Consider the following 26,999-nt stretch of genomic DNA (forward strand, 5'->3'; position numbering starts at 1 on the left):
GGTGTATCCCATATCGATACGGGACGGTTAAACACATCCATGATTTTTTTTTTATACGAGTTCTGTCTTTTCGATGCAGTTTGTTTGTTGTTGTGGAATTTATTATACTATTAAAACTATCAAATACTTTTAAATTATTTTATTTTTTTAGTTAAAAACAAAATAAATGAAGATTATTTAATTTTAATTTGAATAAAATGAATGGTCGTATTTGGTCGTGCTTGAAACGATCGTTATAATTAGACGTTTTGAGACAGTGTTTTGTTGTGGACTCGGAATCGCTCAGGGGCGGCGGCTCGCTGCGTTGGGGGCGCGGCGGGGGCGCAGACCCTCACCGAGACATGGAGGCGGCTGTCGTGGACCTGGAAAACTCAGTCAGCCTTCATTTTCACCACCCACAACCACCCTCACTCATTCACCATTCACACAAGCACTCTCACTCTTCGCACTCCTCGCACAGAACCTGTCACATATAACATTCACTTTGACACTCTACCACACCATTTATTTACTTATACACACGGTCTGTACATCCAGGATCGTTCAAACGACCATTTCACGTCCAAAGTGCAACATTAAAGACAAATTTTCACCACTTTATATTAAACAATATTGCTAACCGGATACATAACCTAAAAGTTTTATTGAGTTGATGCAAATCGCATTTCAGGTGAAGCGAACGGACGAAAGACTCGACATGATGGCTTGGAAGATAGACACCGTCGAGAGGCAAATATCAGAGCCCGATCAGAATCCTGAGACGTCGGTGATGCGGCTGCTCAAGTCCGTAACGGAGGTTTGACCTTTCGATCATTTTCTATGCACTTATTATATATATATATGAAAACAATTGACAGTTACTTTCCAGCAACGCTTTTGCACTAATACGTTCCTTGTGAATAGGTGAGAAACGATTATCAAAATTTAAGACGAGAAATATTAGAGGTGCAAGAACTTCAGAAGCAGGTAGGTGATCGTCTCAAACAACAAGTCCAACAGGTCCACGGAAGGTTTTCAAGTCTGAAGGAGCGCATCGCCGCTGTCCCCAACAATTGATTCATTTTAATATCGCTTTTGGAAACGGAATGTGAAAAGCATATTGACGTTGGCCTATTCTTATATTATTTTGATTATAATTTCTTCATTTGCACACTTCGGCTAGTAAATATCAAGGCGTATGACGAAGCCTACATCTCTCCGCAAACTTCTATGTATAATGGATAACCTCGAGTCCAATTCCTATCACGTAATCGTCAATTATTTGCCAAATATGTTATGATTGCGAATCATATACAGTACACTGCCTAAATATAAATACTCACCGACCGAATTATGGTTTGTCTTTTGACTGAAAAGTTTGAACGAAAACGTCTATTTATTTTTTTATACGACTTTAATATATATTTACACTTCCCAGTTAACAACCGATGCCGTCATCCAATTTCCAACAAAAAAATCTTCCAATACTTCCTGTATATATAATCAACGCTATAGAATGTATAAACAAGCAATAAATTAATATATAATAATACATTTTTATAACTCAATTTATATATTGGATTAAAATTTATACATTTCCAAATGATATATACTATATATTAGTATCTAAATATCCCCGGCAGCCTGATTTAATTTGATGGTTCAATTTATCATAAATTGATGTACGCTCGTTCATAGAAACGGCGCAATTCGACATGGAAATTGGAGATTTTAAACTTTGAACAAACGGATTCCAACGGAAAATCCATTGGATGACAGCGCACTGGTTACATACATACAATGCATCGTATTGAAAATTAAAATGTATGATTATTAAAATTTGTACCTTTAAAATTGCACAATAATTTTTCGTAAAGTTTTGTACGTCGTTTACATATGTATAAAAAAAAAAAAAAAACTATACTGTATCTAATGATTTGTATTCCTATCAAACTATGTAAAATGTGTCGGTATGATTTTTGTATACACTTACATCTTACGTATGTAATATTTATATCAAAAGTGATCCGTACGGATCATACTTACATAATCTTACATATATATACTCACCCATATCTAGTGTAAATTTCCAAGACTTATGACTTTCTAAATTCTTCCCTATTTGAATATACCTATATACATATATCCAATATTAATTATACACATATACATACATACATACCTTTAGTACATATTAGGTTTAAGTTTGAGTATAAGTTGTGTATACTTTCTGTTTAGCATGTCAGAGGCTTAGTGTAGGTTTTTTTTTGTTTTGTTATTAATGTTTATTGTTGATCAATAGTGTGCCAATGTATTGAAATAATATTCTAATATAAACAGTACGAATGCAATTTTTGCTGCTTTTAGTTTCAGAATTATTATGTTAAAATTTATTATGCTATAGAAAATTCTATAATACTTTGGCATATTGTTGGAAATTTTCTGCTTTATTTTGTTGTTGATTGTATATAAACTATTTTCGACGTCGTCGAAGAATTATTGAAAACATTAGTCAGAGTGGATAATGTTTTTTTTTTTTTTATATATATGAGACAAATTTTAACCCTTTCCGCTCAGAATTTATTCAAGTGAAATTAAATTGAAATTTCTCTAAGTAAAAATTATATTTTGATGAATTGTATAAAATAAGTATACAAACAATATAAAATTAATATATTTTTTCATGTATGTATACTTAAATTATGTCGTAATGTCAAGCAGGGCTGTGGAGTCGTTTGAAAATTTACCGACTCCAACTCCGACTCCGTCTTGAACGATTTTAGTAAGATCTGCTCTTCTTGCTAACGTATAAAATTGTTGGTAATAAGTTAATAGCGATTTTCAATATATTAAAAATTAAATAAATTAAAAAAAATCGCTAAAAATTGACATGTAACCCAATTTATATTGAATTATTGGTAATTAAATAGGTATAAATAAAAAGTAAATATAATACACTCATAGTGTATATCTATGAATTTCATACACAAAAAAAAATAATTTAATAAAATAAATGAGAATAGAAAAAAACGCATCCAAATACGTGCAATTCAACGGTGTTATTTATAATGTAATTTAAATTCATGATTTTTATAAAGAAATTATTTAATTTCAATTTATTAATGGGTTTATTTCACTAAATTTGGAAACTGTAGTAATACTATTGATTTAATTAAATAATTAAAAGGAGTCAGAGTCGGTTGAAACGGGTGTACCTTGTTCCACCTACTTACAATATCTCGAGACCCGTTTTCTCAACTTTTTCGGTGTATTTCGTCGTCAAATTTGTACACATTTACGAAAATAGTTTACATAGTGAAATACTTATTTTACGAGATAATAATTGACTATTAAAAAAAATATGGTAAGAATTGATTTTTAAATATTTTATAAGTGTGTTAATAGCTTAAAAATCTATGAATGATCAAAATGTGTCTCGTATATTAAAGGTATCACATGTTTTTACAAAACGAATAAAACATTTTGTATACAATATACAAACTCCTGTTTGAACAGACTAAAAGTTGAGAAAACGAGTCTCGAGATATTCCAAGTTGGTAGAACGGAGCGCACCGGATTGAAACAGTTCTTCAAACTTTTATTTTTACAATGTTGATAAAATACTGACGTGAAATTCATAATAGTTGTATTTGTGTAAATAAATAGTGAAGTGAGTGGAAAGGGTTAAGCAATAATATTTATATACATATTCAATCTTCATCAAAGTCTGCATGTAATGTTTTGTTTTTTTTTTGTTGTAAATTTTGACGATTTCCGTTATGAATAAAAGCTTTTATTTTATTTACATTTTAGACGTTTCACTTTAGATTATTAAGTATAAAATACATTGTATTACATGTTGTGACCATGTAGCTTGAATCTTTCTTTTGAATGTTAGCGACGTAAGTATTGATATAACCACATGTCTGATCTATGTCTTAAGTATTTAAAACCCACACTAACTACATATACTAGTGTTTAGAATTTTTGCATTATGTCTGTGTAGCTGTACATGTTGTGACCATGTAATAATGCAATAGATTATATTATATCCGATATTTTCAATTTATATCCAACGAGCACGCAGAGCTAGTGCAACCGAACGGCTTGAACAGTATATTTTCCAATCGGTTCTAACTAACTATACACATATCCTATGACTATTTTTTTTAGTATATTGTTGCCGTTTTCTATACAACGTTCAAGGTAAGTTTTTCGCTAGTTTTTATCACGGGACGAATCAAACGAATGAAAAAGTGTCTGTATCAGAGAAATGTTATAATATGTAGTAGAAGTGCCTTTACGAATAAATAAATACGCGGTACGTCTCCATAACTATGCTACAATGCACGGAATATAATCAGGGTCATCACATATTCACTACAGAATTTAAAGTTTTATTTTAATATAGATTTATTAACAATTTGAATATATGGTAATGTTGGGCGTTGGTGGCCGGCCAATCTGTTTTTTTCTCAGCTGGCGGATTATTTTTATCCACTTTTTTTCTATTTGTCTGTCCTTGGGAACTCTTAAATTAATGTGTAATGTAACAAAAATATGTATGTGGTAGAGATTCCTGACAGATGACACTGTTCAGGACCACGGTTGGGATGTGGCAGTTTAGGTGAAGATCAAATCGCGCGGAGCACAGGTCCAACTGCGACTAACCGTTACATCTCTGCCCCTTTTCATTCCCTTCTCACAATCAGTCGTAACATACTCTTTCTCAGCCATAGCCCATACATCAGCCTTTCGTTCAATTCCAACCCTACATGTATAACATGAAATGAACGATGTTTATATTAATTAAACTTAAATAATTGGTTGTTAATATGATTGAGCGTTCGGCGCCAACAAGAGAAATTTTTTTTGCATTTATTTAAAAATATTTTTTACATTTATCTGGTGCCACCCCTGAAGTTTTATGTAGAATGCGGCCGATCGCCATGACACTTTTAAAAACTGTAAAAACTACGATGTTAATTGAATAATATGTTGCTTAAATGATCAATTTACTTATAAAAATGTATCCCATGTTGTTTATTCTGTGTTTTTGAATGCATTGTGCAATTTTTAACGATCTTGCGAGTAATATAAACAAACAGATAAGTTTTCATCGGACATACGTCAAGCTCCAAGCATCGAATACGACTGATGCTAAAGTTATTTGGAAATGTCTGTGGACATTCCTCACTTGACGAAAGCCACTTCTATTATTATGACATTTCTCTGGTTTGTATTGTATGATAATATTTCTTTCTGACAATAATATTTTTACAAGTCACCGTAGAGTACTAGTTTAGTTGGTTACGAAACAATTCCCAGACGATTTTGCACTCCAATCATCGACAAAGCCTGAAGGAGGGAAAAGACTGATAGTATGGCGGAATATTTAAATTAAATATTTAAAAAAAACAAAAACAACTTTCGTTTCGTTCAATTTATGTACAGAACGTCGTGGACAATGTGATTTTGATGATCTCATCTAGAGAATTTTTCGGATGGAGTGCACAATCCTCGATAAATAGTCGTCTCTGTAAATCGAAATTAATTTTCAATTCGTTGATGATGTAAAAATTACGTAGATACAATCGGCGTGAATGTATTTTCTTTGTCAATTCCGTTATATTATGAAGGTGCGAGTTTATTTATCCGGTTTCGGTGATTTTTGCATTGTTCGATGCCGTCAAAAGGGTATAACTAATGTAAGTGGAAGATTTAACGATTGAATTGAGGCAAAGTCGTGGTGTTTTCATGAACACGTGTCCGAGAAAATGTGTGGAAAAAGTGCTGCTGCAATGGTCGGGGCTTTTCCGAGCCCCCAACGTGAACGGTAAATATTTTGTATGTATAATTCATAGTTGTAAAAAAATTCCTAAGTAATAAACACATGTCTGATACTGTGTACTTATTATATATTTAAGTAATGATAGATATGAATGTTTAGTTTACATAAACATCGCTAAGATCCGTTTTCAGTTTTTTGTTTAATGAAAGCGGGAGACGATATCGCCTCTTGTGAATAGACCTGGATAGTCAATTTTGAATGGAATTTCACATCGGATAGAAATTTTATTACCGTTGACATTGTATGTAGAAATAAATTAGAAATTATTTACCGTCACATCCTTATCACGTTATAAGTTGTTGACCCATCGTCTGTCTGTACCTCATTTTATCTAATTGTGTGGTCACCATGTTGATAGATTTACAACAATGCAATTGCTTATCTTCCAGTGTCTTTTATTGAAGGAAACCACTGCGGCGATAGCTGGATTTAAACACTATGGTGGCCGCTGACTCATATTTGTATCATGTTGGTTGCACAACGCTTACTGGCTGCTGATAAATTTATTCATCAGCCACAAACGATTGAATATAACAAGATATAAAAATATATCAGCAGACTGAAACAGTTGGCGCAGTCGTGAATCATATATGTTTCAGCGGCGAGTAAGCGTTGTGCACCCAACATGATACAAATATGAGTCAGCGGCCACCATAGCATTAAAATTAAAAAATAAATAAATCTTATGTGCTCTCGGTGGTATTTTTGTTCACTTCTAACTGAAAGGAACATATTATTTCACCTTTGATGTATTTTAGTTACTATACGTATACTGGCCAGCAACTATGCCGCTTTCTCCTGTCATTAAAGCAATTTTAACTATCGATTGGTATAGGGATTTTGAATTTATATTGAAAAATTTCTACATTCTATGAAATACATACAATTTTTGGGTAATTATATAAATATATTCACATTTTTAAGGTTTCTATCCCGTTGCACATGTCTTGTATAAGAGTTCTCAATCGTGTAATGAAATGTAAAAGAGGCTTTGCATTTTTATGAAGACATATTTAGGTTGCCCCATACTTTGATACCATTTTTCGTTCACATAACATCCCCAATTTTTGTTTACGTGACATCAACGCGTTGTAGAGAAGTCTTTGATTAGTAATCATATACTTATTGCCTATTTCGTTTACACTGTCGATTAATAATTCACATTTCTAAGATTTCTATCCCGTTGCACATTTCTTGTATAAGAGTTCTCAATCGTGTAATGAAATGTAATAGAGGCTTTGCATTTTTATGAAGACATATTTAGGTTGCCCCATACTTTGATACCATTTTTAGTTCACATAACATCCCCAATTTTTGTTTACGTGACATCAACGCGTTGTAGAGAAGTCTTTGATTAGTAATCATATACTTATTGCCTATTTCGTTTACACTGTCGATTAATAATTCACATTTCTAAGATTTCTATCCCGTTGCACATTTCTTGTATAAGAGTTCTCAATCGTGTAATGAAATGTAATAGAGGCTTTGCATTTTTATGAAGACATATTTAGGTTGCCCCATACTTTGATACCATTTTTCGTTCACATAACATCCCCAATTTTTGTTTACGTGACATCAACGCGTTGTAGAGAAGTCTTTGATTAGTAATTATATACTTATTGCCTATTTCGTTTACACTGTCGATTAATAATTCACATTTCTAAGATTTCTATCCCGTTGCACATTTCTTGTATAAGAGTTCTCAATCGTGTAATGAAATGTAAAAGAGGCTTTGCATTTTTATGAAGACATATTTAGGTTGCCCCATACTTTGATACCATTTTTCGTTCACATAACATCCCCAATTTTTGTTTACGTGACATCAACGCGTTGTAGAGAAGTCTTTGATTAGTAATCATATACTTATTGCCTATTTCGTTTACACTGTCGATTAATAATTCACATTTCTAAGATTTCTATCCCGTTGCACATTTCTTGTATAAGAGTTCTCAATCGTGTAATGAAATGTAATAGAGGCTTTGCATTTTTATGAAGACATATTTAGGTTGCCCCATACTTTGATACCATTTTTCGTTCACATAACATCCCCAATTTTTGTTTACGTGACATCAACGCGTTGTAGAGAAGTCTTTGATTAGTAATTATATACTTATTGCCTATTTCGTTTACACTGTCGATTAATAATTCACATTTCTAAGATTTCTATCCCGTTGCACATTTCTTGTATAAGAGTTCTCAATCGTGTAATGAAATGTAAAAGAGGCTTTGCATTTTTATGAAGACATATTTAGGTTGCCCCATACTTTGATACCATTTTTCGTTCACATAACATCCCCAATTTTTGTTTACGTGACATCAACGCGTTGTAGAGAAGTCTTTGATTAGTAATCATATACTTATTGCCTATTTCGTTTACACTGTCGATTAATAATTCACATTTCTAAGATTTCTATCCCGTTGCACATTTCTTGTATAAGAGTTCTCAATCGTGTAATGAAATGTAAAAGAGGCTTTGCATTTTTATGAAGACATATTTAGGTTGCCCCATACTTTGATACCATTTTTCGTTCACATAACATCCCCAATTTTTGTTTACGTGACATCAACGCGTTGTAGAGAAGTCTTTGATCAGTAATCATATACTTATTGCCTATTTCGTTTACACTGTCGATTAATAATGTTTGATTTTTAAGCTATCGTCAAGCAGCAGTGTCATCGGCATGCCTTAAACTTACTTTTTATATCGAATTAATTCGATTTTTTTCCAATGTTTAAATGAATGTGTCAATTGTCTTTAGAAAATGTCATCATCAGTCAAACAACGCCTGATTGTAGTACAAAATATATAAAAAAAACAAGATTCCATGTCATAAGCTGAAAACTGATGTTAGCGAAGTAAATTATGCAAAAAAAAAATTAATAATATGGCTTTATAAAATGAATTGTTTTATTTTATTTTGAAACTTAACTATGCATGTTTTTAATATACGTATTTCCAATACGAACTCATCGATTTTGTGCTCGGGACCGATCAGGTAAAGTCCCGAGCCCTCGAATGAAAAATATAACCTATTCTAAATCCCCAACCGACACTTTCAGTGCAACAAATATACCTATAAATGTACACACAAGTATAGTATGCACGATACGAACATCTTAGATTAAATCTCAATTATATTATATTATTCATATATCTTTTGATATAATATTTCACTTGCACGTTTTAGTAAGATCTGTGCACGAATAATCTTCTTTCGTTAAAAAATACACACACACACACTTTTAATTTATTTATATATTAATATAATGTGCAATTTAGAACTCGTAAGTAATGTTTAGTGTAAATTGGCTTAAAATTGTATAATTATTTTTTATTATACGGTGATAGTTGTTATTATTGATTCCAAATGTGTAAATGAATGGTGGATTTTTGTGTTTTGATTTCAATATTGCATTGTTTAAATGTAAGTGTTTTTAATTTGGTATTTGAACTTGGAACAAATTGTGGAAAATGCATCCACAAGCTATAATTAATCATGATCAGTGCCTGATTATTCCTATTTTATTGGGAGGAAAAAAAAAAACAACAAGAAAATAAAATAGTCAATTTTAGATGAGCTTCAAAATCATGGAAGATTACTTTTGATTCTGTCTATTCACAATTCAGTTGAATTAAATTGAAAAAATTGTTATCTTTGGCATATGTATATTATTATAGTTAAATTTAATGAATTTTGCTTGTATGACAAACAAAAAACGATGTTATTGTTGATGATTTATGCATTTATTGTAGTAAAATCGAAATTGTATGGTTGTTATATTGTTCAATTTTGTTTCTTTTTCAGTTGTTTGAATGTAATTTGAGTATTATTGTTATTTATTATATGATAAATCACTGAAGCGTTTCTTTTTTATTATTCCTCATGTATATTGCAGGTTCTTAACCTTTTTAAAATAGCCGACTGTTTTTATTATTCCCACCACTTTCATATCAAAAGGTGGGGTATGCAAGTGCCCCAATTTTTACGTTTTTCGTAATAACTATGTGGTTTTCAAAGCTATATACACCCTATATTTCTTGTATTCCCAGAATGAACCACAAGAAATGTATTTTAATAGATATTGTATGATTTAGAAAAGGGGTACATCGTAAAAAAATACATTTCTACGTTCCAAAGTATGATTTAAAAAGCGGTAGCGATAAGTCATGTTTTTGACTGTTCGCTTGCATATTCTTGTTGATCGATGAATCAATGCGAGAGAAAGAGACAGATATATTTTCGTAAGCTGTTGTTTTCGTCGCTTTTGGCGCGTGGTATTGAGTCACGCAGTCGCCTGTTGGCCTTCCCCATGTGCTTTTACATGTCGATGCTCGTCGTTTTTCTTTAATACAAAAAATAGTCAACATGCTATACGACTAAAACTTTTTTATGTTGACGTATAAAATGATTAATAAGATATATATTGAACTCATTCGCATTGAGAAAAGCTGTATTTTGATTAAAAAATACTGGGTCCTTCAAAGGTTAACGTGTTTAAGTATATTTAGGTATTTTATGAGTGAATCTTTCAGAAAACTCCGTTTGGGAACCAAAAATAAGCAGACGTAGATTTATAACATCTTTTATTTTCACTTGTAACATTCATTATTTTGCATTTACAAAAGGCGGAATGTTGTATATAAAAAACCACATTTATAAAAAGCTACAAATATCGTACACGTATACATATATACTTTTCAAATACATTGGTTTTAATAATACTGGGAGATAATGATCAGATTTTTTTTTATTAATATTTATATATATTAATTCAAACAATTAATACAACGTAACAACACGAGCGTAAAACTTTCGAGATTTTGAATTAATTGTACAATACAAAATTTAATTTTGTCTTTTTCTTTTTTAAATTCATTTGTAATACTTACAAATATTGCTTTCAGTCATACTTTTAGGCTTATATGTATATGTCTTTTTTATTTAATATTATATTAATTCATTAGATACAGGTAAGTTCATTCGACTTGCAAACATTCCGACATAGAAAAGAACCATATTTATGCACAACGCATACATATTTAACTATTACATAATACTGGGTGAGTTATACATACAAAGTTTGAGCTTTGCTCTGTCGTTGTCAAACCAACGAACATCACATTCAAAAAGAAAACAACGAAATCCATTGCACGCGGTTAGTAAATTTTGTTAGAATGTTAATAAAACGTGTGCACGGATAAACCTATAAACGTTAGTAAATTGAGCTTTCATAATGTACGCTTAGAAACAACGTTCACGTAATCGTTACGACTGCATCGTAATATAGATTCATAACACAATGAGGATTCTTTTTTTTTTTAATAATAGTAATACAAACTACTAATTATTATTGGTTGTGGCTATTTGCAGGTACCATATCTGCGAATTATTGGCTATTTGCAGGTACTATATCTGCGAATTGTTGACTATTTGCACGTACTATATCTGCAAATTATTGGCTATTTGCAGGTACTACATCTGCGACAGGGGAAAAGCCTTCTGCGCATGCGTGTGAACTTATAATCAGATTATAATTTCTTACATTTAATGTATGCTAGACTTGTTTAATCAATCGTTCATTATACATGAAGCAAATAGATTTCGCACGTTATTATAATAGATTTATATCATTTCGCTAATTCGCGGCTTGTACTTGTATGTAGGTATTATACGTTGTATATGATAATAATTTTCTAACAATTAATAATATTAACTAATTTGGATTATATTTTTTATTCTACGAGTCACTTTACGAGTTCGAACAAAATTTTAACAGGTTTAAAACAAAGTTTTAACAGTAAACACGCTGACAGTACCTGCAAATAGCCAATAATTCGCAGATGACGTACCTGCAAATAGCCAATAATTTGTAGATATAGTACCTGCAAATAGCCACAACCATTATTATTATTGGGTAACCGGTAAATAGCTCGAATTACAAATAAATTTTTCGAGCATCTTACCTAGAACCAATATCATTATTATACATTCTTACAAAGGCAAAAGTTTATACAATTTATACTGAAATACATACGTAAATGAACGGTATTCGACGTTTTATCATATATATATAAAAATATTTACGTTTTGTTTCAACCAACGAAAATTAACGACACAAATTTTACACACATATTTACAGATAGATTTTTTCTTTAAATAATACGTCGAAACACAAAGTATTAAACCCAAAAAAGGTTTAACAATATCAAATCTTTATTTTTATTTAGATTATTATTGTCAGTCATAATGTCGAGTCACCCCCTTCCTACACAACCTGTAGTATTTTGTGACGTAATAATTCATTTGATCCAATGTGTCACCGTATTTAAATGCCTTTTTATTATTTAAAAATTTAAATCATCAAATTGTTAGTTTAATAATTAATACGTTATTAAAAAACTGACAACAGCATTTAATTAGTAGCGCGACTGTCGGACGATCAGTTTGGACCCCACCGATAACTTATTCATTTAAAAGGAATGTAAAACAGTCATTTCACTTCAAAATATCACTACAAATTGAGAATCAAAATTTACGAGTACCATAAAAATTAGTAAGATTGCACACAAATCTCAAGATTACAGTTAGTATAATGTATATATATATATAAAAAAAAAGAATATATTTACAAAAACGTCAATACAATACGTCTTGACATGGCAAAACTCATCACAGCGGAGTACTCTCCGAAGGTTTTTTACATTCGTTTACGCTAAGGCAAGATGCTTCTTCAACATCTAGAACACATTTGTCAGAAGGCTTATCAGTGCTTATTTTATTCTTAGAGTCGAACTTTGAGATGTTCCTCCGCACCAGAGACTCTCTGGTTCTTCCGAGACTCGGACAGTTAATCCTGAGATTGGCGAGACTCACGTAATTGCTCGTAGATATGCCCAATTCACTGTCCGTGTATTGGGATTGAATATTTGTGACGGGTTTACTTTGCACGCCGTCTGTCGTATCTTCGTTCGAAGGTTTCGCGATTTTGAAACCTTCGCTCGCCACCGAGTTCAACAAGGGAATGTTTTTGAAGTTATTACATCTAATCAACGGTGTCGGAATATCGCTCGGTTCACTTTTTGGAACTATGCTAGTCTTACAGTCGGAGTCGAATGGAATGTTTTCGTCTTTCGGTGTGAATTTCGAGGTTATCTGTTTGAGATCGTTCTTGTCCGGTTGCATGTACTTCAGCGGAGATAGGCGTTTTTCGCGGTAGCTGAATCGGCCGACGGAGCCGAGGGTGTCGTCGATTTGCCGATTGTGCCGTCTCAGCAGCGGAGTTATGCACTTGCCGCCGTTGGATAGCTTGTTCGGATTCGACACCAGCTCGTGGTGATCGGACAGGTTCGAATCGGTCGGCCATATGTTGACCTTCGGCGGCTTGCACTTCAGAGACGGTTTCACTTTGGAACTCTTCGCATCCTTGTCTATACTGTACGACGAACATATCGGAATGACGTTCTCGGCTTTGTTGATTTCTATACTGTGCGGTTTGGACACGAAGAAAGTGCTCTTGCCTTTGCGACTATTTTTCAAATCTTTCGAACCGTCATCTTGGTGATTGTTGTGTTGAAATATTTTCGCCAGCGGATTATTCGACTTTCGGCCTAACTTCGGCGAGAGTAACTTTTTAGCGAATGTGTTGAACGATTTACAATTAGATTTTTCTACAGGCGTCGGTTCTACCTTTTTTGGTTCAAAATTTTGCCGCAGCTGTTGAATATTACTAGAGACATTCATTTTTCTTTTCCCCCCGTCGAACAGTTTACTTTTGACGGATTCGTCGGCATTTACAGTATAAGCGTTCGAATCCGTTTTGAAAATCCTTTTAAAAGTCAACGGGGAGCTGATCTTAACCTTCACATCATCTGCAGCATCATCGGAGTCGCTACTGAATTCTAAATTATCCGCTGCGTATTGATCCGGAATTGAGAAATGCCTGCTAATCGGCTGCAACACGTCAACCATCATTCTCTTATCGCTCTCCAACTCTTCGACAGATTGATTCCGCAAATAGCTCGGAAAATCAACGGCATACTTCAAATCTACATTAGCATGACTTTTAGACTTCAAAGCCACATTCGGATCTTTAAAACCAGACTCGGTAGCGTTCACATTATACAAATCGACATTAGAAGTGTTTGTTGAGTCGACTTTTCTAGACTTATTTTGAAAGTTGAACTCGTTTTCCGACAAAGACTGCCTCTTTTCGGCGACTTCCTTCGACGCCAAACCTTCCCTCAATATGATCGGATTGTCTAACCATTCCCTGACGTCATCTACTTTGGTTATGTTTATCTTTTTATTAACAGTGCTAAGGATGTAGCCGGCCGGCGTTGACGTGAGAGCGTTCTGACTCTTACTAAGTACAGTTCCGGGCATTACCGGTTTACTCGGCAAACATAAGTGACTGGCCGATATGCATTTGGGACCGAGGCCTCTGAGTTTAACGGTCTCCGGCAGTGACGCTGCTTTCAATTTGGATTCCGCCTCCAAAATATTACCAGACCTCGACTGAAAATATACGAAACCAACATTAAAACAATTCCAAATTATAAACCAAAACCACAAAATAAATCAACACCTTTTTAAGTACAGAATTGATATCCTCCGTGATGGACTCTTCCAATTTGAAACACTTGATCTCCGGAGGATAAGATTTGGGGGGCACCAAAGTGAGTTCGGATGTGTTTTCGTAGCACGGCAACGGCGAGGTTATTTCAGGCGAGCCGTTGTATTGTACAATATCTTGTAACAGATCCGACGGGGGCGGCCGTTGTACCGACAAGTGCATGCTCAGAGCTTCGAGCCAGACTTCTATGACTTCGAATGGAGGTCTAAAAAATATTCAACGTATTGTTATATATAAAAACAAAAAAATGTTAAAATATACTAAATAAATATATTGATGTAATAAAATTGAACCTTTTATCAGGGTTCAGGTTACAGCATATAAAGGCGATGTTGTAAAGCGTTTCCGGACATCCTTCGCAAAACTTATCAATGAAGAGTGCTTGATTCAACCCAAAGTCTGAACTGCGCGGCAAGAAGTCTGGGTCGGCGTGCACTCTGCCTATTATCTAAAATGCATTTTTAATACATAAAAGGAAAGCAGGTTTATCGATGGATTCATTATTTTATTTTTAACATATAAGCCGCAGTGACATTACAGAGTACTCTAAAGCGTCACTGTAGCCAGTCACACAAATAAAGGTATATTAAAAAATCTGTGCTTTATTAATTGATAAAATCAACTACGGGCGTCACTCCATAACCACTCAACCAGTTCAGCGCAGCTTACATTAAACTTAGAATTTTACCAGCAATCTGGTTGAGCAGATATATCGCTCTAAATATTGGAGACGTTGCCAACATATTTGTGCGAGCCACAAGAGGAGTAAACAAATCATAATTCCTCAGGTCCCTGAACTTACTAGGTGTATACAACTTAAATTCATTAAGAACCTGAGGTTTGTGGACTGACCCATTTAATAGCTTAAAAAAGTGCTTTCCCACAAACATAACACGACGAGACTAATGAGTCGAAGCCTAACGCTCGTATGACACATTATTAGGCGTTCCCCAAGTTAATTAATTAGTCATCGAATTTAGATTCATAAGGAACTTCCTCAGATTGTTATATCTGAAGACATTTGGATATTATCCATATCTGTTCCTTTGGATCTTTGAGGTGCAACTCCATGACAAAGAGATTTATTTTCTGGGGAACATTTTGTAAAATTATTGAGAAGAGAGATTCACAATCCAGCTATTCTGGAGAAGCTTACATTTTGGGCCACGGAAAATCATAGGGTTTTGCGAAAGCATGATATCTTGTTGCCAATTAGGACAAAAAAACAACAAACGTGCTCACGAACTCCCCCCTCTCGAGAGCTGTTCGACTTCTCAAATTTACTGGCACATTCCTTGGATCTCTTCAGTGCCAGTTATGTTGAGTTGGTCGAACACATCCTACATAGCATGATATACCTAATTATGTTTATTATTTATTTGTTTTTCACTATACATATTTCTTACTTGCTTTTATTTTTGTTATTCTTGTTTTATGTATACTTATATTTGTATTAAAACCACAGAGGCGCTTTGAGCTACCTGTGAACTCTCTGCTGTATTGATTTTTTAAAATAACATTTCATCAAAATATTTAAGATAACTATCAACTTTTAATTTCTCATTGGCGAAGCCGGCTACTCTCGCCAGTTTGTATAATGATACTAACCTCACAAAGTACAATCCCAAACGAGAATACATCCACTTTTTCATCGTAAACGTTGCCTTTCATCATTTCCGGTGCCATCCAATAAGGATTTCCGACAACCTAAAACAAACGATCCATTAATAAAAACCATCAAATCAATACAATACACAAAAAAAACCCAACAATTACAGTATATCGTTTCTTTCTTTCGCGCGCCGAACCTCTTTGCGACCTTTCAAGACTGCCGGAAACTCCAGTCCTCTTAACGATACGCGCCAAACCGAAATCGGCAACGATGACAGTTTTATCCTGCACAAATTCAAGCTTTAAATAAACAACAAACCAACACAAAAAAAAAGAAGCACACCATAAACGAAAGCTCTTTACTTCTCTGACGAGACAGTTGTGAGAATTGAGATCCCGATGTATGATATTCATGCGGTGCAAATAGGCAAGTCCTGCCGATATGTCCCGAGCATAGCCGGCTCTCTCGGCCCACGGCGGGGCCCGAGGACCCTCGAGGAGTGCCCGGAGCGTACCTCCGCTGATGTATTCCGTGACTAAATGCAACCGCTGCTCTTTATACAGCACGCCGACGAACCGAAGCACGTTCGGATGCGAGAGAGACCTCAAAACGGCCACCTATCAAACAATACAACATGAATCAACATACAAAAGATATACATATAAACTTGAATTTATTACGATTTATATGTATGTAAATACCTCTTTGAGGAAATTCTTCTGAGCGTCTTCATCCACTCTGTATAGTTGTTTAAGCACCATTACTTCGTTAGTGTCGCGATGAGTCACTTTGAACACTTGGCCGAAGAAACCGCTGCCGAGTAGTTCGCCCTGCGATTGTACATAGGTTATTTATTTATGTTTGATTTATTATTATATTATATACATTATATAAATGGATAGATGATAATAATAATAACAAAATAATGAACAATGTGACCTGACAGGTTGCCTTAATGTGCAATCATTCATCTCAATAGACTCGTATTGAATCTCATAAAACTGACCAGTTCATCAACATGACAATCAAACAGGTCAAAATGCTCATCTATTACATTAAGGAACCGGATAGCCTTTACAAGAGATGAGTTATTGAAAGCAGACGTTTTCGCAGCAATAGGTTAGAATAGTAGATGATGACGCAAAGCTCAGCCGCATTCAGGCACCCAAAATTTAAGTTCCGATAAAATCTAAGGGTTGTGAATACTTCCCTTTAATACTCCAAAGAAGTATTTGGAAATGGCATTAATTCGTCTCGAAGATAGTGAGTCAAAGCCTAGAGCACCTTGTAAAAAGGCAGTGGGAAATAAATAGGGGTAATATTTATATTTCCACATATAAAGGTATCGAAGAAACTTTTTTTTGAACTCTTTCTATCAAGAGAGAGAATTTAATTTCAGTGGGACTCCAAATTACAGACCCAAACTCTAATATTGTACGGACAAGCGAACAATAAAGCAACACCATTATACTTGGATCTTGGAAGTAGTGAGCATTGCGCAAAACAAATCCAAGCATTTTGGTAGCCCTACAGCACATATTTGAAATATGAGTCGAAAATTTGAAGTCACTCCTAAACAGTATGCCAAGATCCACAGTTGAGTCAGTTCGCGATAACTGATAGTTCCGAAGGCTATAAGCAAACTCAATAGGGGACAGAGACCTTGAAAAGGAAATAACATGGTACTTTGTCAAGCTGAACGGTAAATTATTATTAACAGACCATTCAGATAGTAATTCTAAGTCATCAACAACTGATTGTTTTAAAAATCGTGAAGTCATCTGCAAAAAGGAGAAATCCAGAGTGATTAATCGACATACCAATATCATTAACAAACAAAATAAACAATAATGGACCTAGGTTGGACCCTTGTGATACACCAGATGAAACAATATATTTATTCGATCGATGAATATCGCAAGAAACATACTGCTTTCTGTTCGTTAAATGATTGGTGAAAAAACGCACTAAATTACCAGATAACCCAAAATAAGAAAGCTTTCGAATGAGAACGCCATAGTTAACCTTTTCAAAATCAATATAAGCAACGTCTACCTGTAGTGAAGAATCAAGATATTTGCCAATTACTTTAGAAAAGCACAATAGATGCGATACAACAGAACGAGTAGGACGAAATCCTTTATGAATGTTTCCAGGGTTACTGTGTTTTCATGCGAATGTGTCGGTTACCTGAAGGAGGTCGGCAGCTCTGAAGACAGTTGGAGGCGGTCTGGCGTCTACTCGGAATGAACGAGTTCGGGCGAGGTCACAAAACACACCGCCGCCTTCACACGACTCCGTATGCTCGCAGGGAGATCTGCAAAATGATTGAAATCCATATATATAATATGATAACCAGACGTCCTCAATACTATCGGGATGTGTAAATTCCGTACCCGTCGATTAGACGCGACATGCTCGAGCTACGTTCTTTATTTTTGAGCGGGGAAGGATGAGGAGTCCTCATGAGTCCGGCTTTACGCCACAATTGCCGAGTCCGCATTCCGCTGATAGCACCGCTGTCTTCATTCCGCTTCTTGAACACTCGCTCTCTCGTCACTGCAAAGTATCAAATACACCGACACTAAACATCTCAGAACATTTACTATCATTTATTACGCACTCGTTATGAATACCTTGATCTTTGCTTTCAACCTTTCCGTTGGGGATAATCATATCGACTACGCTATTGACTTTATCGACGGCCGACTCGCGTGGACTAGAATTAACTGTGACATTTTGTACTGGAGTTTCCGGAGTCGGCCTGACGTTTTTCACTTCGACGCTTTCGCATATGTCCGCGGTGTTGGTTTTTACAGGCATCGGAGACGTTTGTTGAGCTGGTTTGTTGGAATCGTCCGGGTCGTGCTCGATGGTCAGCTGTCATAAATGGAAATGGTACAAAATTCATTTTTATGCATACGTTGAAATAAATTGACCACAAGGAAAACATGTTGTATGATTATTATTTATATTTGTAGAGATTATACATATCAGTGTGTTGAAACGCGTTATATATATTAAATTGCCGGTACGTACTTGTAGAACGGTGTCCGAGTAGCATATCAAATGTTCGATTTGAGAGATCGGCTGGTCTTTTACGGGCGTGCCGTTTATTTCCAAGATCCTGTCTCCGATATGTAATGCCATGAGCCCACAGGATACGTCGACACTGAAACGTTCCGTACACATTATTAATAATCATTATAATGACGGTGTTGTGTTATCAAATTGATGATAGTACATACAAGGAAAATTGCTAGAAGAAATTGAAAAGCAGAAAAGAAAATACACATTACGCATAGAAACTAAAGAAAATACGTGCAAATAATTATAAACGTATATAATAAAACAGAAAAAAAAAACGCAACATAATACAATACATACAATCTGAATTTGAAACCAAACAGAGTTGAAGATGAAGTTTTTAAAACAAAGGCTTGTTCAGATGTATTTTTGCTTAAAGGAACCAACCCACATGAGTAATTTTTCAATGAACTTTTAGTGTAATAATGTATGTAATATAATCAGAGCTATAATAGTTCAATGCTTAGCGTATAATAATAACAACTGAAGAGTCATGGGTTCAGTACCTGATCCAGTGTTACGGGTCAGACCTTGGATATATGTGCTCCTGATCGATTTTTTTTTTAAATGCTTTTTATTATTACGAAATTATGTTCACAATACATCTTATATCTATTTTAATAGCTACTGATCTACTGATCATTTTCTATTTTACAATTTAATTTAATTTGGTGACTCCAGGTCGATCGTTTCCAATGAAAGTTTGCCAATTTATCTGATTTAGCCATCGTAAACAATACGATCAATAACATTTTTCACGTAACAATACGAATTTTTACATTCAATAATCATCCACAGAGACATCTACGGAGACAAATCTGGCGAAACCTGAGATATAACAATAACTCAAGGTTTGCAAATGGAAAATTGTATAGGAAAAGCCAATTTTACAGGAACCGTTTCAATGGCAATCAGAAAATTCTGATAATAAACGATCGAACCGACAAATCAAGGTCTGACCAACAACGAGACTCTAGTGGGAATCGTACCCGTGACACCTACAACACGCTGCTGGTTAAATTAAAGATAAAAATAAAAATCTTGTTATTTGAACAGCGGGCGATCAACAAGATCCTACATATATATATTCAGTTGTTTATAATCTAGCTTAAAAATATAAATTTGTACCGGGGATAATATACAGAGGGGTTTATAAGCTAGAGTATAATGCGATTGTGTGGAATCCGCATGAAGCAAACTACTCTCTATTATCGAAAAAGTGCAAAAAGCATTTCTTCGTTTTCTTTATAAGAAAGAGTATGGGTACTACCCATATCTCTATCCTACTCCTTTCCTTTTGGCCATGCTTGGGTATAATTCCCTTGAACTTCGGAGAAACTTCTCGTTAATTGGTTTCGTTCTCCAGCTATTGCGTGGTAATACGTCATGCCCGTTGTTGCTGGAACAGTTGGGACTTTATGTCCCTAATAATTATGTGCGTGGTAGACATCATCATTTGATGGTTGTACCTGCTGCTCGCACAGTTCTTTTTCGAATGGCTCCTATTCCAAGAGCTATTCGACTTCTCAATGAAATCGTTGCTGCCGTCCCTGAATGTGATATTTTCCACCTTGGGGAGCGTAGATTATCGGATGTTATTTTAACCCATTTGAACCCACGCGGTCAGTTATGAACTTACACGATGTATGCCAGCGCGGTCATTCACGGCATTTTACAATTTTGCGTCGTAAAATAAAGGGATCACTCAGGCCGGCCGTAAAACCTTTCGTTACGCTTGGTTAGATGTTAGTGATGAATTTTAAGAAAGTCACACGAAATTAAATCAGTTCCTTTTGGAGTTTTGAGGGAATAACATCGAGCGCTTTTCGACTTGCAGATATGTCGAAGAGAAAACATACGTAAGTTTTTTATTTTTACATATTTTTTATTTATCTTTATGTTTCTAATACAGTAGGACTTATTGTATAATATGCATAAGAGAAATTGCGTTTATATATCTCATATTCCTGAAAAAAAAAAAAAAAATCAAAAGTCGACGGAGTCGTATATGACTCCTTGGGATGACACATATTTTTTTCCAGAGAATGCAATTTTACTACTGCAGAGATACGGGAAGAAATTGATAATTGGGACGAGTCTCAACTTCCGGATTCCACATACATACATATTACCACCCCTGGAAACTGATATTCGGTTAAAGAAAAAAGTAGGGTGGAAATCAATCAACCATTTAGTATAAATATGTATAATAAATATATGGGTGGGGTTGATCAAATGGATAACCATATTTCTAACTATAACATAAGTATTAGAGGGAAAAAATGGTACATGCCTATTCTGTTTTGGAACATCGATGTAGCTGTGAATAACGCTTGGATTCTAAGCAAAAGTTTTGGTTGTAAATTTGATAAATTAGGATTTATCAGACAGGTAACAGAGACGTTGTGCAAGTGTTATGGTCAAAAACGAAAACAATTGGTCCCATTCAGACCCGGCAAAGTTAATCAAAATCAAAAAGAAGTTGGAAGACTTTTGATATTGGTCAAACAGAAAAGGAGAAATTGTGGACACTGTAAAAATAAAACGTTTTCCGCTTGTGATAACTGTGAAATTCCATTGCATGACAAATGTTTTGTACCGTATCATAATAATTAATTATTTTGTCTTCATGTATTTTGTTTTTACGACTTTTGAACCCAAAATCTCGTTTATGACATTTCTTCTTTTAAAAGGGTGCACCCTTTTTTTTGTTGACGATGTGTATATGTCACAATATATGTACCTACGTGTGTTATGTTATGCGATTTGAAAATATCATTTTATCGAAGAGATGCGTGTTTGTTTTTTTTAAAATTAATTTTATAAATTTCTTAACAATAAAATTACAAATAACCAGTGAGAAAGTATTATAACTGATTATGTGACTCCATTGTGATTTTTGTTTTATTTTAAAAAACATGTTTCATTAGCCCCAAAGGTCGTCCACGACACCACCTTGAAAAAAATTAAAAATGTTGAAAAATCAATTAATTATCCATCCCTATCCTATAAAAAATATTTCCCATGAAATAACTCAAAGATTTTGGAAAATAAACGAAAAAATAGTCCTGGGCACATGGGACATGTGTTTTCACGCGAGCTCTGGGTTCAAATGGGTTAACATATTTATCTGGTAACCTGCGCTCATCATTACTTTCTTAATTTGAATGTGATGAATGAGTGGAATCTTAATCTACTCTCTTCCATTTGGGCCTCGCTGTGATTTTATTTTTTATTCATATTTTGTTGATTTATTTTATTTTTTATTATTATTTGTATTTTTTTTTTCCTTTTGTTACTTTTTATTCTGCTTTCTAATTTTTTACTTGTATTATCTTTGTTAAATGTAGGCCATTGTGGCGCATTAGGTTCTTCCTGTAATGCCACAATGGTCCAAAACTATTAATAAATAAAAAAATAAATAAATAATAAATAAATAAGTACTCATATTAAATTCAAAGCAATATACATTGATGCTCACTACTACTAATACTGAAAAGTGTCAAAAAAATTACTCAAGGGTACCGGCTCCGATAGACAAAACCACACCAACAGACTATCGAACGTGCATGAAACGAATCCACCACGACAAAACAGTGCGTGTATACAAAACAGAGACGTGTACAAGAGTCGGATGCACTTAGAAACCATGCATTCATTGTCTTTAGATACCTATATTTCGTGATTTGAATGCAGAGCGAGAGGGTCGCCTGCAAGAACGATCGTACCAAAGCAGCCAGCTTACCCTGCATCGCGAACAAAAGTCTGCGGAATGCGTCACATCGTCTCATTATCAATCAATCAAGTACAATCAATTCCGACATTCGAGATACGTACTGCTTGATCGTCAGGCCTCGGTGAGGGTCGGGAGCCAGGCGAAGGAACGGCACGGCGTTGGAGTTCAGCGTGTTGTTTGAGGCATGCGGCGGCACCTCAACCAGTTGGATGGCGTGTCTCCGGCCTCCTCGACTCAACGGCCGCATCACCCTCTCGTAGCACGCCCCGCTGTAATTCGCGTATGTGATAATTCAGTGTGATGATTCCGTACGAGGACAGTGTGCGAGTGTGTTTTGATGACGTTACCAATATAGCTTTGATCGTTCGATGAGTGCGTAGGCTTCTCCGTCTCCTATGAACGCGGCGCACAGCTCGCAGCAGAAACATTCCGGATGGAATCGGTGGTCTCCGGCGGCCATCACCGGCCCCGTTATTATCTAAGTGTGAAATGCACATGAAACATAGTACTAAAAAATTCGTATGTGATCAACCCATGACTTTATCTACGTATTTGAGGAATATAAGAAGGTCACAAAACAAAATTCGATTAATTAAACATACATACACCGGTTGTGAGAGAATTTTCGATACAAATTGAGCGCAAATATAGAGAAACTTATACAAGACAAAAGTTCTATGTACTTCCGGTTGTCGGATTTTGTTCGAAATTTTTTAATTACTTAAAATCACTATAATTATTATACACGTTAAATATCAAGAAAATGAAAATAGTTTAAAAGGTTAAAATAAAATAATGAAATATTGTTTTATAAAAAAGTACTACTTCCGGTTTATGAATTATGAACAAAACCTTATCAGCTCTATGTTAGTACATAAAGAATACAAATATAAATTTTCAGCTTGATACGTTCAAGGTGTGGAAAAAATCGTGGTCACAACATTTTTGACTTTTCTAAGAGGAAAAAATCCCACTTCCGGTTTATTAAATTTTGTGATTTTTTTATTATTTTCATCATATTGATACAAGGATTATACTTGAATTTTTTCGTGAAGAACACACATGTTTAAGGGGTCGAAAAAAATAGTGGAAGAAAAATCGAACAAGAGTAAACTGCCACTTCCGGTTGACGGATGCTTACCAAATTTTATACATAACTTTGTATTAAGCTTAAACTTCTAGATATGAAATTTCAGTTCGATAAAACAAAAGCTTTCTGATAAAAGCATAAAAAATCTCGATCCTCTAGAGTAAAAGTACTACTTCCGGTTCAGGTAAAAATATTAGGGTATAAAATTTATAATTTCTATTACATGTATAAAAATTTCGGTCCGATTCGGTTAGCGGTTTGGGAGATAATTGAATTCAAAAACTTAAAAAAAGAGGACACCTATAAAGGGAGGTACCATTTCCGGTCAACTTAAAAATTTAAAAAAAATTTACGTCGTATCGATAAAAATTTCAGTAACCGATACTAAGTTTCAGTTAGATAGGACTAACGGTGTTCAAAAAATCTCCAAAATACACAGACACATTTTTTAGATCATGAAAACGTGATGAGTGATCGATTCTGAGTTCGAATGATCACAAAACTTCATCTACTGTTAATATATACATAGATAAAGTAAAAAGAAAGGCGAGTATCAAAATATGAAGTAAGAAAGTTCGACATTTTCACTGTATTGTATTCAGTATTGATTCAAAGGTTACACATTTGATCAGTATATATATATATATTTTAATGTTTATATTTACCTGTCCACAATGTTGACATGCTTCTCCGTAGCGTGCCCAATAGTCGGCTTGACAAAACAACAAACCGTCTTTTTCAAAATACCACGACGATAGAGCGATATCGCACGCTGAGCATCTACAATAGAAATCGAATACATGTATAAAGTATAAAGTAAGATTTCTCGTTGGTTACTAGTTGCAACGACTGGTTACTGCGTACCTGAAACATTCCATATGCCACTCCTGACTCAATGCCGAGACATAGTCCTCGTCTAGCAGCTGATTCAAACATCCTGCACACACCCCACCATCAGTGGGGGTGTCTGTGACTGAAACGGAGAAGATTCAACAGTTGAATACGTCGCTCATAATATAGACGGATGAAATATGAATTGAAATTGTGCAATATATGTTGCGCAATGTGTGTTGAAATGAGGATGTGTGGTTGATGTTTGAAGCTGAGTGGTGAGTGAGGTATGAGGTGTGAGCCGCCCACTCATTTGACAGTTGGCGTCTCGTCAACTTGTGGAGCGATCGGGGCCCCGATTTCGGGGGCGCACGCTCAAGTGGGGCCAGGCTAGGGGCGTGTGGAGGGTCAGGGATGTTTGTTTTGAGGATACTAACGTGGAGGGTGTACGCTATCCATGTCTTTGGCCGCCCCCGCGCATCTTGACAACTCCACCGCACATCACACACCTACATTCTTATTTGTTTGGCCATAATGCCGCTGATAATATGCTTACTCTCGTTTATTGTTACTTTATCTATGTACGTAGTAACAATAGATGAAGTTTTGTGATCATGCGAAAATTCCAACTCGAGATTTTGACTGATTCGAACTCAGAATCGATCACTGATCACGTTTTCATGATCTAGAAAAAATGTGTGTGTGTGTGTGTATTTTGGGGATATTTTTAACACCGTTAGTCCTATCGAACTGAAACTTAGTATCGATCAATGAAATTCTTATCGACACGTCGTAATTTTTTTTCAAATTTTTAAATTGACCGGAAATGGTACCTCCCCTTATAGGTGTCCTCTTTTTTTTAAGTTTTTGAATTAAATTATCTCCCAAACCACTAACTGAATCAGACTGAATTTTTTTTAAATATGATAGAAATAATAATTTTTATAACCTTATATTTTTTAAATATTTCTATCTGAACCGGAAGTAGTACTTTTACTCTAGAGAATCGAGGTTTTTTATATTTTTCTCAGAAACCTTTTGGTTTGTTGAACTGAAATTTCATATCTAAAAGTTTAAGCTTAATAGCAACTTATATATAAAATTTAGTAAGTATCTGTCAACCGGAAGTGGCAGTTTACTCTTGTTCGATTTTTCTTCCACTATTTTTTTCGACCCCTTAAACATGTGTGTTCGTCACAAAAAAATTCAAGTATAATTCTTGTAGCAATGTGATGAAAATAAAAAAAAATTATTAAAATTTATAAACCGGAAGTGGGATTTTTTTCCTCGTGGAAAGGTTGAAAATGTTGTGCCCACTACTCTGTCCGCACCCCTGAACGTATTAAGCTGAAAATTTATATTTCTATCCTTTGTGTACTAACTTAGAGCTGGTAGGGTTTTGGTCAGAATTCGTAAACCGGAAGTAGTATTTTTTTTAAAAACAATATTTCATTATTTTATTTTGACCTTTTAAATTGTTTTAAGCTTCTTGATATTTAATGTGTATAATAAAAATAGTGATTTTAAGTAAAAATAAAAAAAAAATTATTTAATTTAATGAACCGGAAGTGGGATTTTTTTCCTCGTGGAAAGGTCAAAAATGTTGTGCCCACTACTCTGTCCGCACCCCTGAACGTATTAAGCTGAAAATTTATATTTCTATTCTTTGTGTATAACTTAGAGCTGGTAGGGTTTTGGTCAGAATTCGTAAACCGGAAGTAGTATTTTTTTAAAAAACAATATTTCATTATTTTATTTTGACCTTTTAAATTGTTTTAAGCTTCTTGATATTTAATGTGTATAATAAAAATAGTGATTTTAAGTAAAAATAAAAAAAAAATTACTTAATTTAATGAACCGGAAGTGGGATTTTTTTCCTCGTGGAAAGTTCAAAAATGTTGTGCCCACTACTCTGTCCGCACCCCTGAACGAATTAAGCTGAAAATTTATATTTCTATCCTTTATGTACTAACTTAGAGCTGGTAGGGTTTTGGTCAGAATTTGTAAACCGGAAGTAGTATTTTTTTTTAAAACAATATTTCATTATTTTATTTTGACCTTTAAAATTATTTTTATTTTCTTGATATTTAATGAGTATAATACTGATAGTGATTTTTAGTAATAAAAAAAATTTGAACAAAATCTGACAACCGGAAGTAGATCTTTTGTTTTGGGCAAG

General features: G+C 34.4%; 2 protein-coding genes and 1 long non-coding RNA gene across 6 annotated transcripts; 2 read left to right on the plus strand and 1 right to left on the minus strand.

Moving 5' to 3' along the window:
• Positions 1–213: 213 nt before the first annotated feature.
• LOC143918100 (uncharacterized) lies at positions 214–3,785 on the plus strand. Of its 2 annotated transcripts, XR_013261096.1 has the most exons (4): positions 248–374; positions 671–796; positions 904–1,230; positions 3,524–3,785. XR_013261096.1 is itself a non-coding variant. In XM_077439813.1 (3 exons), the coding sequence occupies exons 1-3, from the start codon at positions 342–344 to the stop codon at positions 1,054–1,056; spliced, it is 312 nt and encodes a 103-aa protein (XP_077295939.1). In that variant the 5' UTR covers positions 214–341; the 3' UTR covers positions 1,057–2,967. The 2 variants fall into 2 exon arrangements, 1 of the variants encoding a protein (XP_077295939.1); XM_077439813.1 differs by lacking the exon at positions 3,524–3,785 and having other exon boundaries at positions 214–374; positions 904–2,967.
• A 1,143-nt stretch (positions 3,786–4,928) lies between these two features.
• Positions 4,929–9,695, plus strand: LOC143918101 (uncharacterized). Of its 2 annotated transcripts, none has more exons than XR_013261098.1 (3): positions 4,929–6,169; positions 6,476–6,847; positions 8,083–9,695. It is a non-coding gene; the product is annotated as an uncharacterized LOC143918101 (long non-coding RNA). The 2 variants fall into 2 exon arrangements; XR_013261097.1 differs by having other exon boundaries at positions 5,519–6,169; positions 6,476–6,818; positions 8,054–9,689.
• Positions 9,696–10,707: 1,012 nt separating this feature from the next.
• Positions 10,708–25,347, minus strand: LIMK1 (LIM domain kinase 1). 2 transcript variants are annotated; one of them, XM_077439811.1, is made up of 17 exons: positions 25,258–25,347; positions 24,854–24,962; positions 24,655–24,769; positions 23,247–23,377; positions 23,001–23,168; positions 22,836–22,928; positions 19,116–19,248; positions 18,713–18,956; positions 18,473–18,635; positions 18,267–18,393; positions 16,778–16,906; positions 16,439–16,693; positions 16,241–16,360; positions 16,073–16,171; positions 14,758–14,912; positions 14,417–14,669; positions 10,708–14,346 (listed from the first exon to the last, which is right to left on the minus strand). In XM_077439811.1, exons 1-17 carry the CDS (start codon positions 25,277–25,279, stop codon positions 12,502–12,504), a joined length of 4,161 nt encoding a protein of 1,386 aa, XP_077295937.1. In that variant the 5' UTR covers positions 25,280–25,347; the 3' UTR covers positions 10,708–12,501. The 2 variants fall into 2 exon arrangements, with proteins under 2 accessions (XP_077295937.1, XP_077295938.1); XM_077439812.1 differs by lacking the exon at positions 22,836–22,928.
• Between the last annotated feature and the right edge of the window lie 1,652 nt (positions 25,348–26,999).

Source organism: Arctopsyche grandis, chromosome 10, assembly GCF_051622035.1.
Source record: "Arctopsyche grandis isolate Sample6627 chromosome 10, ASM5162203v2, whole genome shotgun sequence".
Lineage (NCBI taxonomy): Eukaryota > Metazoa > Arthropoda > Insecta > Trichoptera > Hydropsychidae > Arctopsyche > Arctopsyche grandis.

Excerpts from the sequence above, each read along its gene's own strand:
- LOC143918100 (XM_077439813.1), top strand. The coding sequence starts at position 342 with ATGGAGGCGGCTGTCGTGGACCTGGAAAACTCA. Across the intron at positions 375-670 it reads TCGTGGACCTGGAAAACTCA|GTGAAGCGAACGGACGAAAG; the intron begins GTCAGCCTTCAT and ends ATCGCATTTCAG. Across the intron at positions 797-903 it reads TGCTCAAGTCCGTAACGGAG|GTGAGAAACGATTATCAAAA; the intron begins GTTTGACCTTTC and ends CCTTGTGAATAG.
- LIMK1 (XM_077439811.1), bottom strand. The coding sequence starts at position 25,279 with ATGGATAGCGTACACCCTCCAC. Across the intron at positions 19,249-22,835 it reads ATTCAAATCACGAAATATAG|TGTCGACGTATCCTGTGGGC; the intron begins GTATCTAAAGAC and ends GGAACGTTTCAG. Across the intron at positions 18,394-18,472 it reads ATGTCGCGTCTAATCGACGG|ATCTCCCTGCGAGCATACGG; the intron begins GTACGGAATTTA and ends ATCATTTTGCAG.